The sequence below is a fragment of the Schistocerca cancellata genome, chromosome 6 (assembly GCF_023864275.1).
Source record: "Schistocerca cancellata isolate TAMUIC-IGC-003103 chromosome 6, iqSchCanc2.1, whole genome shotgun sequence".
NCBI classification, from domain to species: Eukaryota; Metazoa; Arthropoda; class Insecta; order Orthoptera; family Acrididae; genus Schistocerca; species Schistocerca cancellata.
The window spans coordinates 400903219-400930879 of NC_064631.1; the positions used below are offsets into that span (position 1 = coordinate 400903219).

Sequence of the window (27661 nt, forward strand, 5' to 3'; positions counted from 1 at the left end):
TAAATTTATGTTTTTAAAAAACATTATTGTAGTTTCATCTAAAATAAGTTCATAATATAAGAATTATATTTCTGAAAGACAGCAATCACCAATGATTCATCCAGCTGGTGATAAAAGTTGCACCTGTGTTGACTTCCGTAGGCGTGGTTTTCAGATCTCTGGTTGCGTGGAGTGTTGTTGTTGATGTCATGTTTAATGTTTGATTGATGGAAGATTATATGTAATATTGCTGCAATTGTAATCGAGAAGTAATGGCGAAAAATACATCAAGTTCTGCGTTCCGGAAGATAGATGTTGATCAGTACAACGAGGATAATTATAGAGAGGAAGAGCAAGTTGAGTTACAGTCGACGCCCATCGGTCCGGATGAAGCAGAAGTCGGTGGCCTCATGAATCAGTATCCTTTTAAATAAAAACGACCACTATAATCCAATAGATTGTTAATTTATATAATTTTGTCTATAAGAAGGACATGCCGTGAAGTGGAAAATGTACCAGTTGTAGCGAAACGGTCACGAAGCCCCAATCTTAATGAGGAGGATCGATGTAATCAGATTGGTAGTAGTGCGGCATTTGCATTTACAAAAGTGTTGGATTCATTACCATACTGAAACTTTGTGAAGAAAATTATTTCATATAATGTAGCTGACCAGATATGTCTGTAAATGGTGGGTTATTTGACAGGCTGGATGAAACTTATTTCGACTTCAAGTTTATCGCATTTTTCTGCGTAGAGACAAGGAAATAATGTAAATTGTAGTATTTTTCAACAGTGATGTAATTTCAAAGTAGCACACATGACCGGAAAATGTTTCTGAGTAGCCAGCCACAGTTATGACAGCGTTTAGATTTGGTGTAAAAATTGGCAACTGACATTAAATTTTGTTATGTTTTAATGTCTTTAATTTTCCATCAGTAAGTAATAACTTATGTAACATGTATTCAAAGAAAAATTAGACAAGTTGTTACCTGTGTCTATATTAGAGATATAGAACTGATAATCACTTGATAAAGATAACTGACACCTCACAAAAAGGTATGGTACTTCATTCATGAATTTTGGAGGAAGAGCTTAGAAATGCAGTGGAGCCTACAGTCCCTTACTGCTTTCATACAGACCATTAAAACTAGACAAAGATAATAATTGTTGCAGGGGAAGGCTTACTGAACAGAGGTTCTTCCTGCAATCTCCTGTTAACAGAACAGGAAGAACAATTTCATATATTTTGACTCAATAGAAGACACCGACCAAAATACACATTTTAATGACTCTCAGAGTGAATTGGTGATTCATGATAGGAAACAATTTCTAATACCTACCGAAAGTTCTGAAGGGAAAGAGTTACCAACTTATTCAAATGTGGCCACTTTTGTAGTTGAAATGTTTGCTCTTTTAAATAGAAATTCTTGCAGCTTGAGTATTTTACATCAGACTATGTATGATACTCCTTAGAGTAGCTTATCAGTAGGAGAAACATTTTGTAATTGTATTTAAGTGCCATGTGAAACCAGGAAATTGAAGTTTAAGTCATTCCATGTCTTGTGGTCCAAATTTTAGACACCATCCCCAACATACCACAAGAGAGTTTATTTGTATTTTGTATGTGGATATGTATACGTAGTTCAGGTAATTCCACAAATTTTAAGCTCTCAGTACACCGTAGATGGATTTTAGGAATCCCCAAGTTGAAACTTTGAACTAAGGTGAAAAAGTTTTTTGTGATGATATTTATTTGCTGGAACACTGATTGGCAATTTTTTTTAAAAAAGGAACTAGTTCCGTAAGCATCCTCTCTGGGTAGATGTAACAATTTCCCAGAATGCTCTTTTAAGTAACTGATGCACATTAATAAACAGGCAATTTAAGTCATGGAATTTCTGCTTGTAATCTAGTAGACACCCATCCTGAAGTTTTGTAATCCTGGGTAGACAGCGCACTCTGGAGCTTCACAATCTGTGTTAAGCAAACTACCAGTGTTCTTGGGACCCTTGGAAAACTTCCACACCTGTGTCTGAACATGTCTGCCTATCAGAAATTGGTGCTTGGTGGTTGCTTGATTTGGGGAGGGGGACCAAAGAGCAAGGTCTTCGGTCCCATTGGATTAGAGAAGGATGGGGAAAGAAATTGGCTGTGTCCTTTCAAAGAAACCATCCTGGCATTTGCCTGAAGTGATTTAGGAAAATCACAGAAAACCTAAATCAGGATGGTCAGGCACAGGTTTGAATCGTCGTCCACCTGAATGCGAGTCCAGTGTGCCAACCACTGCTCCACGTTGCTCAGTGGTGAATGGTGATGAGAATACTATTGACTTAAGGATTGTAGTGGAAAAACCCACTATGGATAAATGTAAGTTTGTACTCAAAGATAGCTTAAGTATCAGAAACAAACCATTGCTAAAATAGACATAGCAAGTTTACCAGTTGATTCAAAATAAGCTGACAAATCTGCATGTAAAACTGTTCTTTGCAATTGTTTTTAAAAATTGCAACCTTTAACTCAGCAGGGTATTATGGGATTACTCTTGTCATCAAAATACATTTTAAAGCGTTAAGCAACAATATTATGAGAAAAATTGTCAATTATGTTTATTCATTTATGAAATTTTGATTTGAACCTATCTTGGATAATTTTGGAACCAGGCTACTTGAAACATGCTAGAATGAAATTCAGGAGTCTATGTGGCATAATGTTCTGTTCGCTTGAATACTGAATGCTTAACAAAAGAGGTGGTGTTTCTGAGATGTAAGAGTTGAAAATTGATAAACATAAAACAAAAAGAAAAGTCTGGATCAATATTTACCTTCTATTATATCAAGAAAGATCTATTACGGAAAGCTTAATTTTTGCAGAGCTCACAAAGAAAATAATATAGAACAAACTGTCAAAAGCAGAGCTTTTTACAGCAGTTACTTCAGAAAATAAACTTGTCATACATGAACTTTGAATGTCTTTCCCTACGATAAATGTTCTTGATGCCTTTGAGTGCCCTGGTTGCAGTGAATGGTGTATTAAAACTTTACAAGACTTGAGTAGCTTGTACCCTCAAAGCTGATGAACAAGCGTGCCAACTCTCACAAATGTAGTGCAACTATGCAGTGAATGAGATCACCTTCCTAATCACAAAATGTTGACAGCTTTGACATACAGAGCTCTTACACCAATATTGGAAAGCAATAATTTGTGGAATAACCTAAAAGACATATCTACGTACAAAATTTGAACAAAAACTGAGGTAGTGAAGTTGGGACCATAGACCAGTAGGCAACAAATGACCCCTTTGTGTCTTTTTCATTCCAGAGTTGTAGGCAAGTGTTATTCTGAATCAATGAGTCACTTGTTGTTGGATCTGTGTAGTTAACTTCTGTGTTTGTTGTTATGTAAATGAAAAATGAAAATTAAACATCTAAAATGGCTACAGCATTGACTTGTTTCCCTTCCATTGTTAAGAGATATGTATAATCAACTGTTGCAATTGTTTTTAAATTGTTTCCACTGTGAGAAAAGTTATTTGTAGATAGACTAACATGCCTGCATTGGGTATTTTTCTTGACAACTTTGTAGAGGACGCTATGTGGATGCATTGAAATTAGTACTAAAGAATGCTCCATTAGGATCTAAAAATCAGCAAGTTAAGGTATGTAGATTATATATATTATATGATTTATATATTTACATTATGTTGGCGTTATCAGAGTAGGTCAGGAAATAAATCTTGCATAGGTCCATTATAGTTCTTAATATGAGGGTGGTTTGAAAAGCTCTCAGAATCACCACAAGAGGTCAGTGCTACCACAACGAGTTGTTCACGTGATGTTCATTTGACTGTTGCGTGTAAACACTTGCCACATCAGTGCTCTTGGAAGAGAGCTGTAGTGGTGGCATGGCTCTGTTGTTGTTTTCGCATAGTGATTTGTGAATATGGAAAAAAATCGAGATTCGAGCAGTAGTAAGTACTTCGGAAAGAAAGGTATGAAAGCAAAGGACGTTCATGCAGATTTCGAGAATACACGAGGGGGGACTCTGCTCCTTCATGTCTAGCAGTTGCCAAGTGGACAGATGAATTTAAATTTGATCGGAAGAGCTTAGATGATTATCCTCGCAGTGGTCGGCCAAAATCTGTCACGACTCCAGAAATCATTGCAAAAGTGCACAAAATCGTCATGGAGGATTGCTGATTGAAATTGTGTGAAATTGCTTATGCTAGCCAGACCTGAAAGGGTACATCACATTTTAAGGAAGAATTAAAAATTAAAAAAATTATCTGCAAGATGGTTGCCGCGACTTGTGACGCTGGATCAAAAAATCAAAAACGCATAAGAATGGACCATCGGAACAATGTTTGGCCTGTTTTAGGAGAAATGAACTAGATTTTTTGTGCTGTTTTGTGGCCACAGATGAAACTTGGGTGCTCTGCTGTACCCTAGAGACAAAACAACAGTCAAAGCTGCGGAAACATGCTGATTCTCCGCCACCAAAGAAAGCCAAGACAATTCCTTCAGCATGAAAGGTCATTGCATCAGTGCTCGGGGAGGTGAAGGGGATTCTGTTTGTAGATTATCTCCCCACTGGGCAAAAAATTACTGGAGAATACTATGCTAACCCGTGGACAAATTGTAACAAAAGATATGCGAAAAACGTCAGGTTTAGCAAGGAAGATATTCATCTTCCATCAAGACAATGCGTGCCTGCACACATGCCATTGCCATGGAAAAATTACACGAACTATGGTATGAATTGTTGCCACACCAGTCTGCTACTTTTTTTGTGGAAATGATCTGTTCAATGTGGTTTACAAAAATATTTCCTAAGGCTTCTGAAACTGGGGACCCCATTGGTAATCCATCTAATCATAGCGGGAAGGTCGGGGAAGAAGGCCAGTGTTCACTCTGTCTGCTTGCCGGGGGGTCTCATCCGAGATGTGGAGGAGGCCCTACCGGCGGCGATAGAGAGCACTGGGTGCACCCGACTGCAAATTGTTGCTCATGTCGGCACCAATGACTCCTGCCGTCTGGGTTCAGAGGTCATCCTCAGTTCATACAGGCGGTTGGCGGAATTGGTGAAGGCGGAAAGCCTCGCTCGCGGGGTGGAATCAGAGCTAACTATTTGTAGTACTGTTCCCAGAACCGATCGCGGTCCTCTGGTTTGGAGCTGAGTGGAAGGCGTAAACCAGAGGCTCAGACGATTCTGCAGAGATCTGGGGTGCAAATTTCTCGACCTCCGCTATCGGGTGGAGAAATGTAGGGTCCCCCTGAATAGGTCAGGCGTGCACTACACGCCGGAAGTGGCTACAAGGGTAGCGGAGTACGTGTGGAGTGCACATGGGGGTTTTTTAGGTTAGAGAATCCCCTCCCTAGGCCCGACAAGACGCCTCCTGAGACGCGGCAAGGTAGGAGTAGGCAAAATGCAACAGGGAATAACAATATTAATGTGCTAATAGTAAACTGCAGGAGCGTCTACAGAAAGGTCCCAGAACTGCTCTCATTAATAAACGGTCACAACGCCCATATAGTACTAGGGACAGAAAGTTGGCTGAAACCAGACGTAAACAGTAATGAAATCCTAAACTCAGATTGGAATGTATACCGCAGAGAGAGGCTGGACAGTGAAGGGGGAGGCGTGTTTATAGCGATAAGAAGTGCAATAGTATCGAAGGAAATTGACGGAGATCCGAAATGTGAAATGATTTGGGTGAAGGTCACGGTTAAAGCAGGCTCAGACATGGTAATTGGATGTCTCTATAGGCCCCCTGGCTCAGCAGCTGTTGTGGCTGAGCACCTGAAGGATAATTTGGAAAATATTTCGAGTAGAGTTCCCCACCATGTTATAGTTCTGGGTGGAGATTTTAATTTGCCGGATATAGGCTGGGAGACTCAGACGTTCATAACGGGTGGCAGGGACAAAGAATCCAGTGAAATTTTTTTAAGTGCTTTATCTGAAAACTACCTTCAGCAGCTAAACAGAGAACCGACTCGTGGCGATAACATATTAGACCTTCTGGTGACAAACAGACCCGAACGATTTGAAAAAGTTAACGCAGAACAGGGAATCAGCGATCATAAAGCGGTTACGGCATCGGTGATTTCAGCCGTAAATAGGAATATTAAAAAGGGTAGGAAGATTTTTCTGTTTAGAAAAAGTGACAAAAAGCAGATTTCAGAGTACCTGTTGGCTCAACACAAAAGTTTTGTCTCAAGTACAGATAGTGTTGAGGATCAGTGGACAAAGTTCAAAACCGTCGTACATAATGCGTTAGATGAGTATGTGCCAAGCAAGATCGTAAGAGATGGAAAAGAGCCACCGTGGTACAACAACCGAGTTAGAAAACTGCTGCGGAAGCGAAGGGAACTTCACAGCAAACATAAACATAGCCAAAGCCTTGCAGACAAACAAAAATTACGCGAAGCGAAACATAGTGTGAGGAGGGCTATGCGAGAGGCGTTCAATGAATTCGAAAGTAAAGTTCTGTGTACTGACTTGGCAGAAAATCCTAAGAAATTTTGGTCTTATGTCAAAGCGGTAGGTGGATCAAAACAAAATGTCCAGACACTCTGTGACCAAAATGGTACTGAAACAGAGGATGACAGACTAAAGGCCGAAATACTAAATGTCTTTTTCCAAAGTTGTTTCACAGAGGAAGATTGCACTGTAGTTCCTTCTCTAGATTGTCGCACAGATGACAAAATGGTAGATATCAAAATAGACGACAGAGAGATAGAGAAACAATTAAAATCACTCAAAAGAGGAAAGTCCGCTGGACCTGATGGGATACCAGTTCGATTTTACACAAAGTATGCGAAGGAACTTGCTCCCCTTCTTGCAGCAGTGTACCGTAGGTCTATAGAAGAGCGTAGCATGCCAAAGGATTGGAAAAGGGCACAGGTCATCTCCGTTTTCAAGAAGGGACGTCAAACAGATGTGCAGAACTATAGACCTATATCTCTATCGTCGATCAGTTGTAGAAATTTGGAACACATATGATGTTCGAGTATAATGACTTTTCTGGAGACTAGAAATCTACTCTGTAGGAATCAGCATGGGTTTCGAAAAAGACGTTCGTGTGAAACCCAGCTCACGCTATTCGTCCACGAGACAGGGGTTCACAGGTAGATGCCGTGTTTCTTGACTTCCGCAAGGCGTTCGATACAGTTCCCCACAGTCGTTTAATGAACAAAGTAAGAGCATATGGACTATCAGACCAATTGTGTGATTGGATTGAGGAGTTCCTAGATAACAGGACGCAGCATGTCATTCTCAATGGAGAGAAGTCCTCCGAAGTAAGAGTGATTTCAGGTGTGCCGCAGGGGAGTGTCATAGGACCGTTGCTATTCACAATATACATAAATGACCTGGTGGATGACATCGGAAGTTCACTGAGGCTTTTTGCAGATGATGCTGTGGTGTATCGAGAGGTTGTAACAATGGAAAATTGTACTGAAATGCAGGAGGATCTGCAGCGAATTGACGCATGGTGCAGGGAATGGCAATTGAATCTCAATGTAGACAAGTGTAATGTGCTGCGAATGCACAGAAAGATAGATCCTTTATCATTTAGCTACAAAATAGCAGGTCAGCAACTGGAAGCAGTTAATACAAAAAATTATCTGGGAGTACGCATTAGGAGTGATTTAAAATGGAATGATCATATAATGTTGATCGTCGGTAAAGCAGATGCCAGACTGAGATTCATTGGAAGAATCCTAAGGAAATGCAATCCGAAAACAAAGGAAGTAGGTTACAGTACGCTTGTTCGCCCACTGCTTGAATACTGCTCAGCAGTGTGGGATCCGTACCAGATAGGGTTGATAGAAGATATAGAGAAGATCCAACGGAGAGCAGCGCGCTTCGTTACAGGATCATTTAGTAATCGCGGAAGCGTTACGGAGATGATAGATAAACTCCAGTGGAAGACTCTGCAGGAGAGAAGCTCAGTAGCTCGGTACGGGCTTTTGTCAAAGTTTTGAGAACATACCTTCACCGAAGAGTCAAGCAGTATATTGCTCCCTCCTACGTATATCTCGCGAAGAGACCATGAGGATAAAATCAGAGAGATTAGAGCCCACACAGAGGCATACCAACAATCCTTCTTTCCACAAACAATACGAGACTGGAATAGAAGGGAGAACCGATAGAGGTACTGAAAGTACCCTCCGCCACACACCGTCAGGTGGCTTGCAGACTATGGATGTAGATGTAGATAGATGTAATTACCTGTCATTTCTGACTGCTAGTGGTCAGCACAGCTACTGATTAGAAGATTGGAGAACTGAGTGAAAGGCGGTGGTTTTAAATTTTCTGTAGCCTTATGTCAGTGTTCGTTTTAACTGTATCATGATGCTTTTAAGTTTACTTGAGTTATGGATCTGAGGCAGTTTCTCAGCGTAATTGGGTGAGATTTCTGAGCATAATTTTCAATGAAAATCTTAATTATCTGCCACAACCAAAGGTTTTCAAAAGAATGAATGGCCAAGTTGGTTGGTATCTTCAAGCACTTTGGGTGAGAAAAAAGTAAAAAATCATGGGGAGGAAAAGTGCATAGTTTAGAAATACTCCGCACATGCCAAATCCCAATTTTGTGCACCAAGACTCAAAAGATCCAAGGGTCTATGAAGAGTCTGGTGAACTTTCACTTCCCATATAGCACTGGTGAACTTTCACTTTCCATACAGCAGCTGTCTCATATTTCCAATATACTGTTGAAGTTTTTTCTGTCCCACAGCCACCTTCTTCCTTCACCATTGCCCAGATGCCACAGGAATGATTATTCTTATCTGTTTAGGAGGAACACAGCCATTAGAATCAGAATGAAGATCCATCTATCTGCTCTAGTGTGGGTCAAAGTCATGTTGTTTGGAAAAAGGTCAGCAAGTAAAGCTTGCGTCATCTGAGGTTCCCAAACAAGCTTTGTAAGATTGAGGTTAGGTGATCAATCTGACCACTGATTTGTTCGCATTTGAAGCCTAACATGATCAAGTATTATTGTCGTTGACCTGTTGCATCGGCATAAGGGTGTTTGTCTGCTACCTTCAAACTCACATTTCAGTGGAGAAATATTTGAATGTTTGTGTGTTCATCACCTCACAAAATGCTCATGCTAACCAGAATGGTTGATTGAGTACAGCTTGATTGCATGTTGTTGTACAGCTACAATGTGGTTACAACACATTCGTCTTTCATGGGAGAGATTGGCTTTTCCACATAATTGTTTTATTTATTAATTTTTTATTTTGGAATGATTGTTGAACAGGAAATATTTGTGAGGTATGGGGTGCAATCAATCATCCAGGCATCCTGAATTAAGTTTTCAGTGGCATTCCCAAGTAACTTCAGTACATCTACTGGTAAACCCACTGATGATTCCTGCCATTTTCATGTGAAATTTTTCTCTGATTTTATCTTGATGATATTGGCAGACCTTTAAATTGTAACCTGCCCTATGGTTTAGGAGGAGATTAACTTTTGCTGTTGTGTGATTGTATGGGGAATAGAGGCAATGAACTGCTTAAACTGCACACAGCAGTGTTCAAAATAGGACTTTTACTCCAGAACTGAACCTCAGTTTTACGTGGAGACTCACAGTAGCCAGAAAGTGGAACAGTGGTTTATTTTGTTATACCACACCTCCATCGACTGCAACATAGCACACAACTTTTAGTTTTGCACTTTTAATGTGGCAATGTACATTATTATTTTTCGTTTTACATCTTTTGTACTAGATTAAGTGCTCGCTTGAGTAAAATATGTCTTGGTTGCACTGATGAAGGATGAAAAATTAAATGAGAAGAGGAGGAGCACTTGCTATCTCATTCTGTGACAGTCTTCTAAAGTGGATGCAAATCTAGTAGGCAATTTCAAAACTTCCTCCAATGATACAAATTTATTTACTGTGATACGGAAGTTAGACCTCACATTTTGCAGGACTGGCACTGGAATTTGATTAACTTCTTTGTGAATGTGATCATTCCGTTCCTGGATAGTGTGTGGTGTGTCACTCCAGGTCATCACATATTTCAGATGATTCCAAATGAAGAAATTACACGCTGAAATGTCAGAGGTTCTTGGAAGCCAGGAAAAGCCCCCATCCTTGGAAATGGAATGACCAGAAAAGATGTTCTGTAGCATGTTAATAGAAAGCTATGAGGTATGGTATGGGCCCCTGTTTTGTTAGAAGAATGTATTTACATTACACGAATATCAGCAAGCTGTTGAACTAGTAAATGGTGCAACATGTGAACATAACATTCTGTATTCACAATAACAGCATTACCACGAAAAAAAAAGGCCTTATGATTCCAAACAGTGGTATGCTGCACCACGCTAGCACTTTCTGATCATACTCACTGTAAAGTGGTGTTTGATGAAGTATTGCAGGATTTTCAAGTGACCAGTATCTAAAGTTTAGTTTGCTAACACAGCCTGCCATAAAAATTAACATCATCACTCATGATCAAGTTATTGAAAAGGCCTGGTGATCAAATTGTTGAAAAGGCCTGGGTTGTAATTCCAACAATTTCCAGCAAAAACATAGTCTGTTTGGGATGTCATCCACAATCAGTTTTTGCGCTACTTGTATCTCGTATGGGTGGTACTGCAGTTCCTTGTGCAATATTCACCATATACTGTGATCCAATATTTGATGCTTGCATGCGGAATGCCTGGCACTTTGGCTGCAGACTTCTTCCACTCTTGCAACATTCTCTGTGTGCACATGTTTTGTACTGCCACTCCTCTTTCGCACTGTACTATCCGTTTCATCAAAGTTTTGTATACACACTTTGATAGTCTGTGCAGATGGTACTGGGGTGGGATGCACGAGATTTTAATGAGCAAAAAATACTTTCTGCGCAGCCACATAGTTGTCATGGTTTTTATAAAATGTCTTCATGGCAACAGCGTGTTGTTCATCAGTCCATGATGTCGTCTGGACTGAAAATTTATATCAGGGTCAACGGCAAAGGTTTTTTATCCAAACAGCACTACTCTTGTTTGCTGATTCATGACATAACGCGCTATTTCAGGATTGCCATATCACCTGTTTCACTGTCACCCGTGTTAAGAGCTTGCTAGATTTAAGGTATATGTGGTGAGTTTTATCATATTTGTGTAGGATACTTCATTTAAAAAGTCATTCTGAAATTTTTGTTTCTAATACGGCATAGTAAAAGCAGACTGTCAGCCTGCAAAACCATGGAAGGCAATATATTATAACAGGAAATATTGCATACCTAAACGTATAACCGAAGTTGCATTTTCCTTATGCAGCGGGCTGCTCTTAGCCTTCTCCTGCAGCATTGGAGGTTAGAAAAGTCTCACAGTAACTCCTGCCTGTTGTAAAAGTAGACCTACCCTAACTGAGCTGCTGCATTGACAACATGGTTACTGTCAGGACAACCCTTAGAATTAGCTCTGTTTGTGAACTCATCCTGATACTATTCAGTTTAATTACTAAACAGTCCCATTCACGGTCTGTTCTCCATAACTTTTACAAATTTTACAGAAGTGTGGACTACCTGCAGCAGACGAATAACCCTTCCACTTTTTGTGAAGATCCTATGCAGTATTCATTTGTGTAGTTTTATGAATGCATCCAAAAACCAGCATGATAGTGAATCCATCTTGGCTGGGTTATCGTGTCTCCTCACGGGCATTGACAGGACAGCGATCACATTACTGAAGCCTGAGCTACAAAGTCCTACTCTGTGCCAAAGAGTAGGTACCTTTTCAGTCTGGGACAGCAGGACCCTAAGCAGTGGCAATTATGCAATGTAGTTATTGCCATGGCAGTATGATGCTAATTTGGAGAGCTTCTGAATGAAGGGAATGTCATGAGGACTGATGGCTATGAAGTGGAACAGACTTTCCCGAACAATATTTGAAACCAGTCAACAGAAGGAAATTGATGGAGTGATACAGGAAACTATTAAGAAAATTTTGCATGCTACAGAAACAAAACCCTGCATTTTTAAGGTGCTGCACTGAAAACATCTGTACCATGTTGGTTAAAGGGAATAGTTGCAGCTATCAGAGAGCATAGACAAGTGCTCCAACAACACACATTCCACACTTTCATTGACAGTTTAATTGCATTTAGAAGGTGTCGTATGTGACAACAAAAAGGGACGAGGAGAAGTGCTAGGAACTATAAGAGTTCACTATCTATCCTCCCAGTTATGGAAGTTCTGCTGCATTTGCAGCCATCATCTGTCTCCAACAGCTTCAGGAAATATTATCAGCAGCAACATTGGCAATGACCTGTTGGTCAGTGCAGTAAGCTACGTTGAACTACCCACATACAGCAATTACTACCTTCTTTCCTGACCTGTAAACACTTTGCAGAGGGTGCAACTTATGATTATCTACACAATGTCAAGAGCCATGCAATATTCTCATTTAGTGAATGGTAGTTCCACCATTATTTAGCAGTATTCCAAGATACAGCTTCTCTACCTGACAATATTCACAATCATGCATGATTTTTTGTCATATTTGGCAAGAAGGAGAATTTTCCTTCCCATAATGGGAGAGTATTATCATCCATATCCCGAGACCACAAAAAAGATCCACATATTTTAGATAACATAGACCAGTCTGTTTTGTTAAAAGAAAAGAAAAAATTCCTTGACGTCTATATTTATGTGCTGCTCCATGACTCTGCTGTCAATATCTTTATTCTTGGCTTGTGTGTAACTTCTGTGTTTTTCTTATAGTAAATGTGTTTTTTTTTCCGTGTCCAGGGTGTAATTACAAAGCTAATAAAATGTTTTCTTGCCTTTAAATAATATTTTTCATCAGGTTATGGGCCCAGTACACGTGTAAAGGCAAACAACACAGTTTAATTAAAACAATATTTGAAATGAGCGTATGTCTGTAAAGAAACATGACTGCTAGCGGCGATTATAAGGTTAGCATTGATAAGCTTGAAGGACCTGACGACTGGGCCAAATGGAAATGGCATATTTCTATGGTGCTACGTTCATATGGACTAGAAGATATCATTAACGGTACAAGTGAACATGTACAGTTGCCGCAAGATGCGACAAGTGAACAAAAAGAAGCGTATGTGTAATGGCTCAAGGACGACGCAAAGGCAGCAAGTCTTATAGCAAGTGCGCTAAGTAAACCTGTTGCAGAACTCGTCTTAACGTCCAAGAATGCTAAAGAAATCTGGGACAAATTACGCGCCCGATTTGAACGTAGCAGTACTCAGCGTTTGAATATGTTGATTGAAACATTTTTCCGTGTTAAACGTGATGAATCGGAAGATATTAGTGCACATGTGGCCAAACTGCAAAAGTTATTTGTGGACCTGAACGATGAATTAGCAAAACATGAAGAAAATACGCTATCTGAAAGAATCTTAAATGGTCGAATTTTGTCTACACTGGGAAAAGACTACGACAATTTTAAGGATCTCTGGGATACGATACCGACAGAAACGCAAAGTTTGAATTTATTGATTGAAAAACTCTGTACTATTGAACTGCGTGAACAAGACGTTAATGGAAGTGCAGCTTTTGTCGTTTCTAAAACAAGAAAATGGCAAACAAGTAATCAGCAAGTAAAGATGACGAAGTCACAATTAAAACAGAAGTTTCCGTGTAATAAATGCAAACAATTAGGTCACTGGGCAGCAGAGTGTCCACAGAACACTCGTGACAGCATTAAAAGAAAAGAGAAGAAGCAAGACAGTGAACACGCTGCATTTACTTCATACGCTATGGGTGTGTGTACCAGTAATCACAGTGACCCAAATAAGTGGTATTGCGACAGTGGCGCTACAAATCATATCACTCCCAACAAACAGTATTTTGTTTCGTATAGTGAATTTGATGTTCCTCAAGTAATTTCATTGGGAAAACAAGATGTCAAAATGTGTGCGTACGGTCAAGGAACAGTTTACATCCAAATCCAACGAAACAATAAATGGTACAATGCTAGAATGGACAATGTTTTGTACGTCCCAGATGTAAGTGCTAATCTTTTCTCTGTGAGAGCCATTGCCTGCAGAGGCTACAGTACTAATTTTAGTTATAATAATGTCTGTGTTCGAAAACAAGTCAGTGGCAATATTGTTATGACAGGTTATGTGAAAAATGGACTTTATGTGTTGAACATGCGTGTTGTTAGACATGCAAAAATGAATCGTATGAGCTTGATGACTTCATCCGAAACATTGCAAGTGTACCATGAAAGGTTTGGTCATCAGAATAAACAACACATGAAGAATATTTTAAAAGGAATGAACATTAATGTGAAAGATGCCAAGAGTGAATTTTGTGACGGCTGTGCGGTTGGAAAGATGCATAGGCTGCCATTCAAAACACGAACAATACACACTACCAGTACTGGTGAATTAATCCACGCGAATGTAAATGGACCAATGAGCACGAAATCTTTTGGAGGCAAGCATTATTATGTATGTTTCAAAGACGATTTTAGTAAATTTCGTCGAATTTTCTTTTTAAGACACAAAAGTGAAGTGTGTACTGTGCTTAAGCAGTTTTTAAATGAAGCACGAACTAATGGACATGTTGTCAAACAATTTAGATGTGATGGTGGCAAAGAACTTAACAATAAGAATGTCAGTGAACTGCTTGCAGACAGGGGAATAGAGCTACTGATTCCTCCTCCTTACACTCCTGAACAAAATGGTGTGGCTGAACGGGAAAATAGGACCATTGTTGAAGCTGCCCGGTCAATGCTAAATCCGAGTAAATTACCTAAAGGGTTGTGGGCAGAGGCATGTAACACAGCAGTCTACCTAATAAATCGTACTGGAAAATCATCAATTGAAAATAAGACTCCTTATGAACTATGGTTTAATCGACCAGTAGGACGACTTGATCATCTCAGAATTTTTGGCACAGGCTGCTATGTTCACATTAACAAACAATTCCGTTCCAAGTTTGATGATAAGGCAGTTTTTGGACGACTTGTTGGATATGTTAATGACAAAGATGGGTTCAGAGTTTGGATTCCATCTAAAAGAAAAGTGGTGTTGAGTCACGATGTAAAATTTAAGCCAGAAATTGTTTGTGATTTACATAGTGATCATGTTGAATTTGGAGTCCCTCGGGAAGAATTTAATGATCCGAATTCATCTAAAGATGACCAATGTAAATCTCCTAGGCTGTACACTTCTGGAGGAAGCCAAACTCAAGAAAAAATTGGCACTCTCGATTCTAGAGAAAGTCAAGAGTCGAGTGAATCTGAAGAAAATAAAGAATTAGCAGAATTTCTAAAAGCAGAAGCTGCTGAATCTTCTAATGAGGAGAAACAGAAGAATAAAAGACAACGAAGAAAACCAACCTGGATGGAAAGTGGTGAATTTTGTATGGCAACAAAAGTTGATGCACTTGGATACAAAGATCCAAACTGTTTTTCAGAAATATTGCAGTCAAACGAGAAGGAAGAATGGATGCAAGCTATTAGTGAAGAACTTCAATCACTTAAGGAAAACAATACCTGGGTGCTGGTTGACCGTCCGAAGAATGCCAAAGTATTGCAAAACCGCTGGGTTCTACGGCGAAAGGTCGCAGTCAATGGAGGTACTCGCTTTAAAGCCAGATTGGTTGCAAAAGGCTGTATTCAGAAAGCAGGAATTGATTATGACGACGCCTTTAGCCCTGTGGCACGTTATGACACCATACGAACTCTGTTGGCTGTAGCTGCTTCAAAGAAAATGCTGCTAGAACAATTCGATGTAAAGACAGCTTTTTTGAATGGAATACTTGAAGATGAAGTATATATGGAACAACCAGAAGGTTTCGAAGATGGTACAGGCCGAGTATGTTTCTTAAAAAAAAGTCTTTATGGCTTGAAGCAAGCGCCACGTTGCTGGAACAAACGTTTTGTTGAGTTCATGAAGAAAGCTGGTTTTTCAAACAGTGATGCAGACCCATGCCTATTTTTTCGTAGACAAAATGGAAATAGCCTTTATGTGGCAATCTACGTTGATGATGGCCTGATTGTCGGCAGTAACAAGAAAGAAATTGCTGTTTTTATGGATGTTTTACAACATGAATTCGAAATAACAACTGGCAGTCTTGACAATTTTCTTGGCATAAAAATAAAGCAATATGAAGATGGAGCAATAATGATAAGTCAAGAGAAATACACAGAAGAAATTCTGCAAAGATTTCGAATGGCAGAATGCAATACAATCTCAACTCCTATTGGACGTGAGGACAATAATCAAAACGAAGAAGTTTCGTCATCTGTACCCTACCGTGAAGCAATTGGTTGTCTCATGTACCTTTCAACAGTAACTCGTCAAGACATCACTTTTGCAGTCAATAAAGCTGCTCGAGCTATGGAGAAACCAACCACTGAAGACTGGAATAGAGTAAAGCGCATTTTCCGGTATTTGAAAGGGACCTTAAATTTTGGAATTGTATATAATAAAAAAGAAGAGTTAAAGATTTACGCTGATGCAGATTTCGCAGGTGATAACCAGACAAGGCACTCAACAACTGGAATTCTTGCAAAGTACTCAGGTGGTGCAGTGTCATGGACAAGTCAGCTGCAGAAAGTAGTGGCCACATCCACAACCGAGGCGGAAATAATTGCAGCTAGTGAAGGAGCAAAAGAGTTAGTTTGGTTACGTCGTCTGCTATCAGAATTAGTGGAAATGTCGGGGCAGCCTCCAGTTCTTTACATTGACAATGCTAGTGCATTGAAGTTGGCAAAAGATCCAGAATATCATCGACGTTCTAAACATATAGAGGTCCGACATTTCTATGTTCGTGAAAGATATCTGAACGGTGAGATTTTCTTGGAACACATTGATGGACACAACCAGTTGGCAGATATTTTGACGAAACCTCTTGAACGAGTACGATTTAATTTTCTATGTTCAGAAATTGGCATGCAAGAGACAAAGCAATAATTTCATGATTTTTTTCTTTTGGAGGAAGTGTTAAAAGAAAAGAAAAAATTCATTGACGTCTATATTTATGTGCTGCTCCATGACTCTGCTGTCAATATCTTTATTCTTGGCTTGTGTGCAACTTCTGTGTTTTTCTTATAGTAAATGTGTTGTTTTTTTCCGTATTCAGGGTGTAATTACAAAGCTAATAAAATGTTTTCTTGCCTTTAAATAATATTTTTCATAATGTTTAATGAATGGATTGTGTAAATTGTTTGAAAGGGCAATCCCCTGGAAGTCAGGGGACATCTCCCAGCTTCAGAGCAGTTATTGGAGAATTCAGAACCATCACAGGGTGTCTGATATGATTGGAATTCACAGTTGAAATGCTTTCCTGCATGCCTGACACCTGTTCTTTAATTTGCAAAACACTTCTGATACCATCTTGTATCATCATATCCTGTTTGCACTGCACAGGTGGTGTTTCTGGGATTGCATACTGTTATGCAGCATGTGTTATCCTTCCACTTGTTTCAGGTACAGTTAAATATGACCCTCAGCAACCATATGCAGAGGAGAACAGATTCCTTTAGGGGTCAGTTTTAAATGCCACCCTATTGACCACAACAATTAATGATATAAGAATTGCCATGGAATCTACAATTTCACAATAACTGTATGAATTTTGTTTTTATTTTTATTTTTTACAGGTTCAGGTATGTGTTTTAACTTACAGAGCTTTATCTAGGTAACCATTTACTTGAACAATGGAAAACCCAGGATGGAATGTAACAATATCAGAGAAGGAAAGTAGCTACTCACCATATAGCAGAGATGCTGAGTCGTGATAGGCACAATAAAAAGATTCACACACTACGAAGCTTTCGGCCATTAAGGCCTTTGTCAGCAGTAGACACACATACACACACGCACACACACACATACTCATGCAAAGGCAACTTGCACACACGTCTGCAGTCTAAGAGAGCTGAAACTACACTGCGAGCAGCAGCACCAGTGCATAATGGGAGTGGTGACTGGGTGGGGGTAAGGAGGAGGCTGGGGAGGGGAGGGGGAGGGATAGTATGGTGAGAGTGGCGGACAGTGAAGTGTTGCAGTTTAGACGAAGGGCAAGAGAGAAGGTGCAGAGGGGGGGAGGGGGTAAGTAGTGGAAATGAGAGAAATAAAAATAATAATAATAATAAAAAATAAAAATAAACTAAAAGACTGGGTGTGGTGGTGAAGTGAACAGCTATGTAGCACTGGAATGGGAACAGGGAGGGGGCTGGATGGGTGAGGCCAGGAGGGTTACAGGAACATAGGTTGTATTGCAGGGAAAGTTACCACCTGCGCAATTCAGAAAAGCTGGTGTTGGTAGGAAGGATCCATATGGCACATACCAGTTTATACAAAATGTCAGACAGACATCAAAGTTAAATTTGAAATCAAACTGAAAAAGTTTCAGCATGGCAAAATCATCTATTCTGTAGAAGAATTATCCAGTTACATTATATTTTTGTAATGTGTAGTTGTTGATTACTAATTCACACTGGGTGGAGGGGTGACCCTTGTCAGCATGTATCAATACCTATTTATGAGTGTGTTATATGAATGTAAAATAACTCGTCCCATATCATTATGGTTAGTCTTATAAATGATCCACGGAACATAAAACTAAGTTCACAACTGAGAAAACTGTTGATTTCTGCAAAGAGTAGTCACATGAAAATGAGACACATGCAAAAAAGTAAGTAAACTGCTCATTATTTGAAAAATAATCACCATAACTATTGATATACTATTCCCACTGTTAAGACAAGATGGTCAGTTGCTTCATGGAAAAATGTTTGTGGTTGCCTGTGGAACCGTGACTGTACCCAGGTGTGCACCTTTCATCCAAAGCAAATCAGCAGCCACAAAAGTCTTTCTTCAGCATTCCAAAAATATGGAAGTCACATGGGAAGAGATTGGGTGTCTATGGAGGATGTGTAAGGGCTTCCCAATGAAAATTCTACAGCTTACTCAAAGTAACCTTGGCAGCATGTGGGTGGGTGTCTTATAAAAATGCACTGACTATTTTTCTCGTATCTGTGTGTGAGGGGAGGGAGTCTTATTTGCATTTTTGTTGTAAGAAAAAGCTCTATTTTTATTTTAGTGATTGTTAAAAATAATTTATTGGTTTTCATCGTATAGTATTGCATGAAAACTGATGTTTCATTATACTACAGAACTCTGGCAAAAGAATGGTCCAAGTACTAAAATATTATTTGTCAAGAAATTAAGATTAACTTGGTACTTACCATTTGATTGAAGACACTGTAATCATTGTGCAATTATGCTCACTGCCATTGTCACTATATACATGCTCAGTGATACGGGAGCAGACTTGTGTTCAGGAGGACCTCTATTCACAGCATTATCAATGCATTCTGAGTAATGTTTCAGCCTTTTTTCCTCCCAATTGTAGTCGTAGTTTAAAGGCGCAATGATCTATGCTTCCTTCATTATTTGTGGAAAGCTGAACTAATCTTGAATCATCTAACAAGCTCAGCTGGTTAAAAAACAATATACAGGGAATTACAAAAGGTACTCCAATGTTATCGTAACTTTATTTATGTGAAACAAATACTAACAAAGAGATACAGGGGCTGGCCAGTACTTACCTCAGCTCAGTACAGCCGATAGATACACAAAAAACAGAACTGAAAATTTACGGTCCTTGCTTTCGGAACAAATGTTCCTTCATCAGGGAGGAGAGAGGGGAAAGAAAGGGAAGAAGGGAAAGTAGATTCAGTTACTCACAACCCAGGTTATGAAGCAACAGGGAAAGGAAAACAGGGAGGGTAGCAAGGATGGAGGCATGGTTGTCAGAGGGAAGCCAAAGATATTCTACTGTAAGTACTGTGCCAGCTTCAAACCAAAGAGGATTCATACAGAAGTGAAGAGGTATATAGTATAAAGATAAACACAACTATGTAGGATAGAAGGTACATGAATGGCTAAAGAGGAAAGGGAAAGAGGAGAAGACTGAAGAGTAAATGGGAGTGAGGTTGTTTAACGTAGGTTCAATCCAGGGGGATGGCGGGATGAAAGGATGTGTTGGAGTGCAAGTTCCCATCTCTGCAGTTCAGAGGGACTGGTGTTGGGTGGGAGAAGCCAAATGGCACATACGGTGTAGCAGGTTCCTAGGTCCCTAGAATTATGCTGGAGGGCATGCTCCGCTACTGGGTATTGGGCATCTCCTAGGCAGACAGTTTGTCTGTGTCCGTTCATGCGCTCAGCCAGTTTAGTTGTTGTCATACCGATGTAAAAGGCTGTGCAGTGCAGGCATGTCAGTTGATAAATGACGTGTGTAGTTTCACACATGGCCCTGCCTTGAATTGTGTATGTTTCACCAGTAGCGGGGCTGGAGTAGGTGGTTGTGGGGGGATGCATGGGGCAGGTTTTGCAGCGGGGTCGGTTACAGGGGTAGGAACCGCTGGGTAGAGAAGGTAGTCTGGGAATATTGTAGGGTTTAACAAGGATGTTATGGAGGTTAGAGGGGCGACGAAAGGCAACTCTGGGTGGTGTGGGGAGAATTTTGTCAAGGGATGATCTCATTTCAGGGGTTGACTTGAGAAAGTCATATCCCTGGCGGAGTAATTTGTTGATGTTTTCGAGGCCAGGATAATGTTGGGTGACAAGGGGGATGCTTCTGTGTGGTCTGGGGGTAAGAACATTGTTGTTGGACGGGAAGGAATGTATTGCTCGGGAGATCTTTTTGTGGACAAGGTCTGCAGGATAGTTGTGGGAGAGGAAAGCACTGGTCAGGTTATTGGTGTAATTGTTGAGGGATTCGTCACTGGAGCAGATACGTTTGCCACGAATACCTAGGCTGTAGGGAAGGGAGCGTTTGATGTGGAATGGATGGCAGCTATCAAAGTGAAGGTACTGTTGTTTGTTTGTGGGTTTGATATGGACAGAGGTGTGGATGTGAGCTTCAACAAGATGAAGGTCAACATTCAGGAAGGTGGCTTGGGTTTTGGAGAAGGACCAGGTGAAATTCAGATTTGAAAAGGAGTTGAGGTTATGGAGGAAATTAAGGAGTGTTTCTTCACCATGAGTCCAGAGCACAAAGATGTCATCTATAAACCAATACCAGGCCAGGGGAAGCAGCTGTTGGGTCTTCAGGAAAGCCTCCTCCATGCGGCCCATGAAGAGGTTGGCAAAGGACGGAGCCATCCTGGTTCCCATGGCCGTTCCCCTGATTTGTTTGTAGGTCTGGCCTTCAAAAGTGGAGTAATTATGGGTGAGGATGAAGTTGGTAAGTGTGATAAGGAACGAGGTTTTTGGAAGATCTTCGGGTGGGCGTTGGGAGAGGTAGTGCTCAAGGGCAGAGAGACCATGGGTATGTGGGATGTTTGTGTAAAAGGATGTAGCATCTATGGTGACAAGAAAGGTTTCAGGTGGGAGAGGAGTGGGAATAGATTTGAGGCGTTCTAGGAAGTGGTTTGTGTCTTTGATGTAGGATGGGAGTCTGCAGGTGATAGGTTGGAGGTGCTGGTCTACCAGAGCTGAGATACGTTCTGTTGGGACTTTGAAGCCTGCTACAACGGGACGGCCAGGATGGTTCTCTTTATGGATTTTGGGTAATAGGTAGAAGGTAGGGGTATGTGGCTCAGGTGGAGTGAGTAAGTCTATGGAAGCCGTTGTGAGGCCTTGTGAGGAACCTTGGATTTTTAGGATTTTCTGCAGCTCAGTCTGGATGGAGGGAATGGGATCCTGGGTAACAGCTTTGTAGGTTGAGGTGTCGGAGAGTTGACGCAGTCCTTCTGCCACATACTCCACACGGTCAAGTACGGCAGTTGTGGAGCCTTCATCCGCCGGGAGGATGACAATAGAGCGGTCTATTTTCAGCTCCTTAATGGCACGGGATTCAGCTGGGGTGATGTTGGGGGTTGTCGGGATGTTCTTCAAGAAGGACTGGGAGGCTTCACTGGATGTGAGGAATTCCTGAAATGTCTGCAAGGGATGGTTTTGGGGGAGGGGAGGAGGATCCCTTTGAGAAGGCGGTCGGAACTGTTCTAGACAGGGTTCAACACTGGGTCTAGTATTTGGTGGCTGTGTTTGGGTAGTGAAGTGATATTTCCAGTTGAGGTTCCGGGTGAATGAGAGGAGATCTTCAACCAGGGCAGTGTGGTTGAATTTAGCCGTGGGGCTAAAGGTTAAGCCTTTTGATAGAACAAATGTCTCTGGAGGAGAGAGGGATCTGGATGAGAGGTGTAGAACTGAATTGGGACTGGTGATATGAGCATAGTTGAGATTTGGTCTGTGTGGGCTATGTGCTGGGATGGGGAGATTGAGTAGGGTGGCTAGGCTAGGTTTGTTGGCTATGAGGGGGTTTTGTTGAAGGTTCTTTTGTGGTTGGTGTTTGTGAGGGATAGGGAGAGGGACCCCACTTCTTAGGTGTTGCACTAGCACTGTGGATAGTTTTTTCAGGTGGTGTGTGGCATGGAACTCAAGTTTGCAGCTGGCTTCTAGGATGATGTTCCTGAGTGTGTTCTTCAAGTAAAGGTTTGAGAGGTGGAGGACTTTGAAGAGAGATAGGAGCTGTTGGGAGTGGTGGTTACATGAAGTAGTGTAGAGATTCAGGACAAGTTGGGTAAGGGCTAAGGATTGAAAGTTCTGGAAGTCCAGGAGAGACTGGTGGAAGGAGCAATCCAACTGAGCCACGTACCCCTACCTTCTACCTATTACCCAAAATCCACAAAGAGAACCATCCTGGCCGTCCCGTTGCTTCAAAGCCCCAACAGAACGTATCTCAGCTCTGGTAGACCAGCACCTCCAACCTATCACCTGCAGACTCCCATCCTACATCAAAGACACAAACCACTTCCTAGAACGCCTCAAATCCATTCCCACCCCTCTCCCACCTGAAACCTTTCTTGTCACCATAGATGCTACATCCCTTTGCACAAACATCCCACATACCCATGGTCTCTCTGCCCTTGAGCACTACCTCTCCCAACGCCCACCTGAAGATCTTCCAAAAACCTCGTTCCTTATCACACTTACCAACTTCATCCTCACCCATAATTACTCCACTTTTGAAGGCCAGACCTACAAACAAATCAGGGGAACGGCCATGGGAACCAGGATGGCTCCGTCCTATGCCAACCTCTTCATGGACCGCATGGAGGAGGCTTTCCTGAAGACCCAACAGCTGCTTCCCCTGGCCTAGTATAGGTTTATAGATGACATCTTTGTGCTCTGGACTCATGGTGAAGAAACACTCCTTAATTTCCTCCATAACCTCAACTCCTTTTCAAATCTGAATTTCACCTGGTCCTTCTCCAAAACCCAAGCCACCTTCCTGAATGTTGACCTTCATCTTGTTGAAGCTCACATCCACACCTCTGTCCATATCAAACCCACAAACAAACAACAGTACCTTCACTTTGATAGCTACCATCCATTCCACATCAAACACTCCCTTCCCTACAGCCTAGGTATTCGTGGCAAACGTATCTGCTCCAGTGACGAATCCCTCAACAATTACACCAATAACCTGACCAGTGCTTTCCTCTCCCGCAACTATCCTGCAGACCTTGTCCACAAACAGATCTCCCGAGCAATACATTCCTCCCCATCCAACAACAATGTTCCTACCCCCAGACCACACAGAAGCATCCCCCTTGTCACCCAACATTATCCTGGCCTCGAAAACATCAACAAATTACTCCGCCAGGGATATGACTTTCTCAAGTCAACCCCTGAAATGAGATCATCCCTTGACAAAATTCTCCCCACACCACCTAGAGTTGCCTTTCGTCGCCCCCCTAACCTCCATAACATCCTTGTTAAGCCCTACAATATTCCCAGACTACCTTCTCTACCCAGCGGTTCCTACCCCTGTAACTGACCCCGCTGCAAAACCTGCCCCATGCATCCCCCCCACAACCACCTACTCCAGCCCCGCTACTGGTAAAACATACACAATTCAAGGCAGGGCCATGTGTGAAACTACACATGTCATTTATCAACTGACATGCCTGCACTGCACAGCCTTTTACATCGGTATGACAACAACTAAACCTGCTGAGCGCATGAACAGACACAGACGAACTGTCCGTCTAGGAGATGCCCAATACCCAGTAGCGGAGCATGCCCTCCAGCATAATTCTAGGGACCTAAGAACCTGCTACACCGTATGTGCCATTTGGCTTCTCCCACCCAACACCAGTCCCTCTGAACTGCGGAGATGGGAACTTGCACTCCAACACATCCTTTCATCCCACCATCCCCCTGGACTGAACCTACGTTAAACAACCTCAGTCCAATTTACTCTTCAGTCTTCTCCTCTTTCCCTTTCCTCTTTAGCCATTCACGCATCTTTTCATCCTACATAGTTGTGTTTATCTTTATACTGTATACCTCTTCACTTCTGTATGCATCCTCTTTGGTTTTAAGCTGGCACAGTACTTACAGTAGAATATCTTTGGCTTCCCTCTAACAACCATGCCTCCATTCTTGCTACCCTCTCTGTTTTCCTTTCCCTGTTGCTTCATAACCTGGGTTGTGAGTAACTGAATCTACTTTCCCTTCTTCCCTTTCTTTCTCCTCTCTCCTCCTTGATGAAGGAACATTTGTTCCGAAAGCTAGGAACGTAAATTTTCGGTTCTGTTTTTTGTGTCTCTATTGGCTGTACTGAGCTGAGGTAAGTACTGGCCAGCCCCTTTATCTCTTTGTTAGTATTTGTTTCACATCTTTATATGAGATTTTCCATTAATCATTTATATAACTTTATTTATTGCAACATGTTTACTTAGGTAGAAAAAGTAAAGTTTGGGTTGTCTGGTGCATCAGCTAAAAAAAAATTTTCTGGTTCTTTAATAAAGTTAGTGTGCTCTTCTTGCAGCATGTACATCATCTAGTTGATATTCCAACGTTGTCCAAGCCCATTCTCACATATGAAGTCATCTGTTTCAGTAGCTGCCATTATTCTTGCCTTCAAATGAGCAACACTTTCTTGCCTTCAAATGAGCAACACTGTGCATGGATGTGCAGTACATTAGGTCCTTTGACATGGTGAAGATGCTTTCGGAGCACCCAGTGTACTATTGTATGAAGGGTTTCCAGTTCTTTTAATCCCTTGCAAACAGATTTCTGTGGTGAACAGAGGAAAGTCTGTCAAATTCTATTCTATGTTCCTCACTTCTTGTTGGCCTGCCTAAATGGTGCGTCAGATCCAGACTTCCTGTTTCCAAGAATTTCAAATGCCATTTCCTTTAGAACGGCCAAGGGGATGTTGGTTTCCTGTATCATATTTTGAAATTCTTCTGAACTTGGGTGTCTGACTTCATTTCAATAAACCAAGCCACAAACTGTGTCTTATATTGTGTGGACCCCATTCTTTGATTCATTTATGCAACAACAAAGAAAAAACTTTTATCAGTTATGTTGCTCTTGTTTCTTGGAAAGGCAAACATTTATTCATTATCTTACACATAAAAAAAACTTTTTGTTGGTACATCAGACAGTCTTAATCTTTTTTTCGCTAATTTAATTACAAGTTTAATTATACAGCATTGAAGTTGTAAAGTACCTTTAGGGATACCCTGTATTTTCCCCTTCTCTTTGTAAAAGGAAAGGCAAACTTTGCAAAATCCAAAATAGACTGTAACTTTCATACATGTCTCCATCTCTCCTTCCTTTTCTGAATTTTCTGGTGTATTAGCGATTACAAGTTATTGTTATTTTACAGGACAATGCATTAAATTTGACATTGAGGGTATTATTGTCCATCAAGTCATCTCAAATAGAAGAAGCAGTTGCAGCCCTTGACAGAGACCTTATTGATGTCCTTATGAAGTACGTCTACAGAGGCTTCGAGATGCCATCAGAAGGGAGCAGTGGTCACTTACTGCTTTGGCATGAAAAGGCGTACGCTGTTGGAGGTGTTGGAAGCATTATGAGGGTGCTGTCTGACACAAAGAGAGCATAAATATGTTTCACGTGTATAGTTTTTGTGCATTGTTGAGAAACAAGGAGACTTGCAGTGTAACAAAGCTCAGTGTGAATGTGAATACAGTCTACAATGTGTAAAATTATTGATCATATTCAGTGATTATATTTTAATATTTTGTGTTTGTTGTTGGAAACTACATAATTATTTTGGTGAGTATAATTTGTTCAAGCATTGTATCACTGCTGAAAAATGCTGTCTGATTATTGCATCAGTGTTTGTACAATTCACTTTGACAGAAAATCTACACCTACATAGTTTACTAGGAAATGCACATTTGTGTTTCAATATAGAAATTATCATATAGAAGAGAAAAAACAAACTTTCATAGAGAAAAGTGATCAGTATTAGGCCATTAGATGCCACGACAATGGGCATCGCATATGCATGCTTTTTGATTAATATATTTTCATATCGGATATGAGATAACTGGAACAACTATAACATAGTTTCGATCCTTTTTTTTTAAGGACTGTGTGAAATACTATCCTTGTGAGTATTGTTTTTGAAACATTCACAGTTAACTTATTAGTAAAGTAAAATAAAAGCTTTGGTAAAGATGTGTTTCTAGATAACTTGTGCTTATGGATTCTCTGTTGACAGTTTTGTGTGGATATTTGATGAACATTGTGTAAAATCTGGGTTCCAGTATATGATTTATTCAGCGTGATTCATTCTGTTTAGTTTAATACAAGGAACTCAAATACATACAGAAAATTATAATTTTCCACTTTCTAAACATTTTGCTGTGAATCTGGATGGATATAATTCATGTGATTTGTGTATATGATTCTATGGTTCAGTGAATATACTGTATGGATGTACTATTTGTGTCTTTCAAGTAAAAACATTTATTGATGATAATACTGTGGAATATCCACATTTTTGTGCTTTTCATTTATAAATATAAAGTTATTATACCAAGCAGCAATGAAAGAATCACTTTGCTGTAATGGTAATATACAATAAAAGCTGAATTTACTGCAACATCAGAGATAATCAATAATGAAATGTTATCATTTTAATAACTGATGATTGGAACTTTTTTTTGTTTTGTTAGTCTATATATAAAGTGACATAAGGTTGAAAATGGTGGTTCTCAGTAAATTGTGCTGTACTACAGCAATATCAGTTGCCTTGTAAGACAACTAATACAGATATGATAATACATTGCAACCTAAGAGAATATGCACAATTTGTAAGGAGTAAGAAAACTAACAGAAATACAGGAAAAGCGGAATAACAACAACTGTTACACTATATCAGTGAAACTGGAGGAGGCCATAGGAGGGTAAGAAGAGATAAAAACCAGATACTTCAACATGTTGTTGCACTTCTGTTAGGTGCAACTTCATGTCTTTGTGATAACATGTACATTTTATTCCACACCCAGTTGTATTTTCTAAGAGTGTTGTAACAAGGAGTAGACTTATGATCAATAAAACACAAATGCATCAGTACAGTAATAGACAAACCTTAGATAGAACACAATGGTATCGTAAAAGTAAGTGCCTACTGTGTGGAGAAAAAAAATTGAGGGTTTAATAGGCACAGGAAGAAGAAGTTGAACATTGTGACCATAACACAGAAGCAAGATAGAAGCACACATGTTGACTGATGAATACTTCCTCTACACAGAATTAGTATTTCTCAGCTAAGTAAGAAACATCAGTTGATGTTCTGTGTGGACATAGCTACTGTCATACAATACATGTTTGACTCAATGTAGGCTGACAATATGCCCAGGTATAATTCACATGTACTCACACAACTGAAAAAGCAGCTTCACTGC

The 27661-nt window shown here is 40.4% G+C and overlaps 1 protein-coding gene across 1 annotated transcript; it reads left to right on the plus strand.

The window, feature by feature from the left end:
- Positions 1–149: 149 nt before the first annotated feature.
- Positions 150–26733, plus strand: LOC126190733 (actin-related protein 2/3 complex subunit 5-B). The gene is made up of 3 exons (XM_049931222.1): positions 150–397; positions 3563–3635; positions 25609–26733. The coding sequence occupies exons 1-3, from the start codon at positions 252–254 to the stop codon at positions 25846–25848; spliced, it is 459 nt and encodes a 152-aa protein (XP_049787179.1). The 5' UTR covers positions 150–251; the 3' UTR covers positions 25849–26733.
- The last annotated feature ends 928 nt before the right edge of the window (positions 26734–27661 follow it).

Bases quoted from the DNA above. Each gene is read 5' to 3' on its own strand.
- LOC126190733 (XM_049931222.1), top strand. From the start codon at position 252: ATGGCGAAAAATACATCAAGTTCTGCGTTCCGGAAGATAGATGTTGAT. The intron at 398-3,562 runs GTATCCTTTTAA...ACAACTTTGTAG, and splicing joins GTCGGTGGCCTCATGAATCA to AGGACGCTATGTGGATGCAT. The intron at 3,636-25,608 runs GTATGTAGATTA...GTTATTTTACAG, and splicing joins CTAAAAATCAGCAAGTTAAG to GACAATGCATTAAATTTGAC.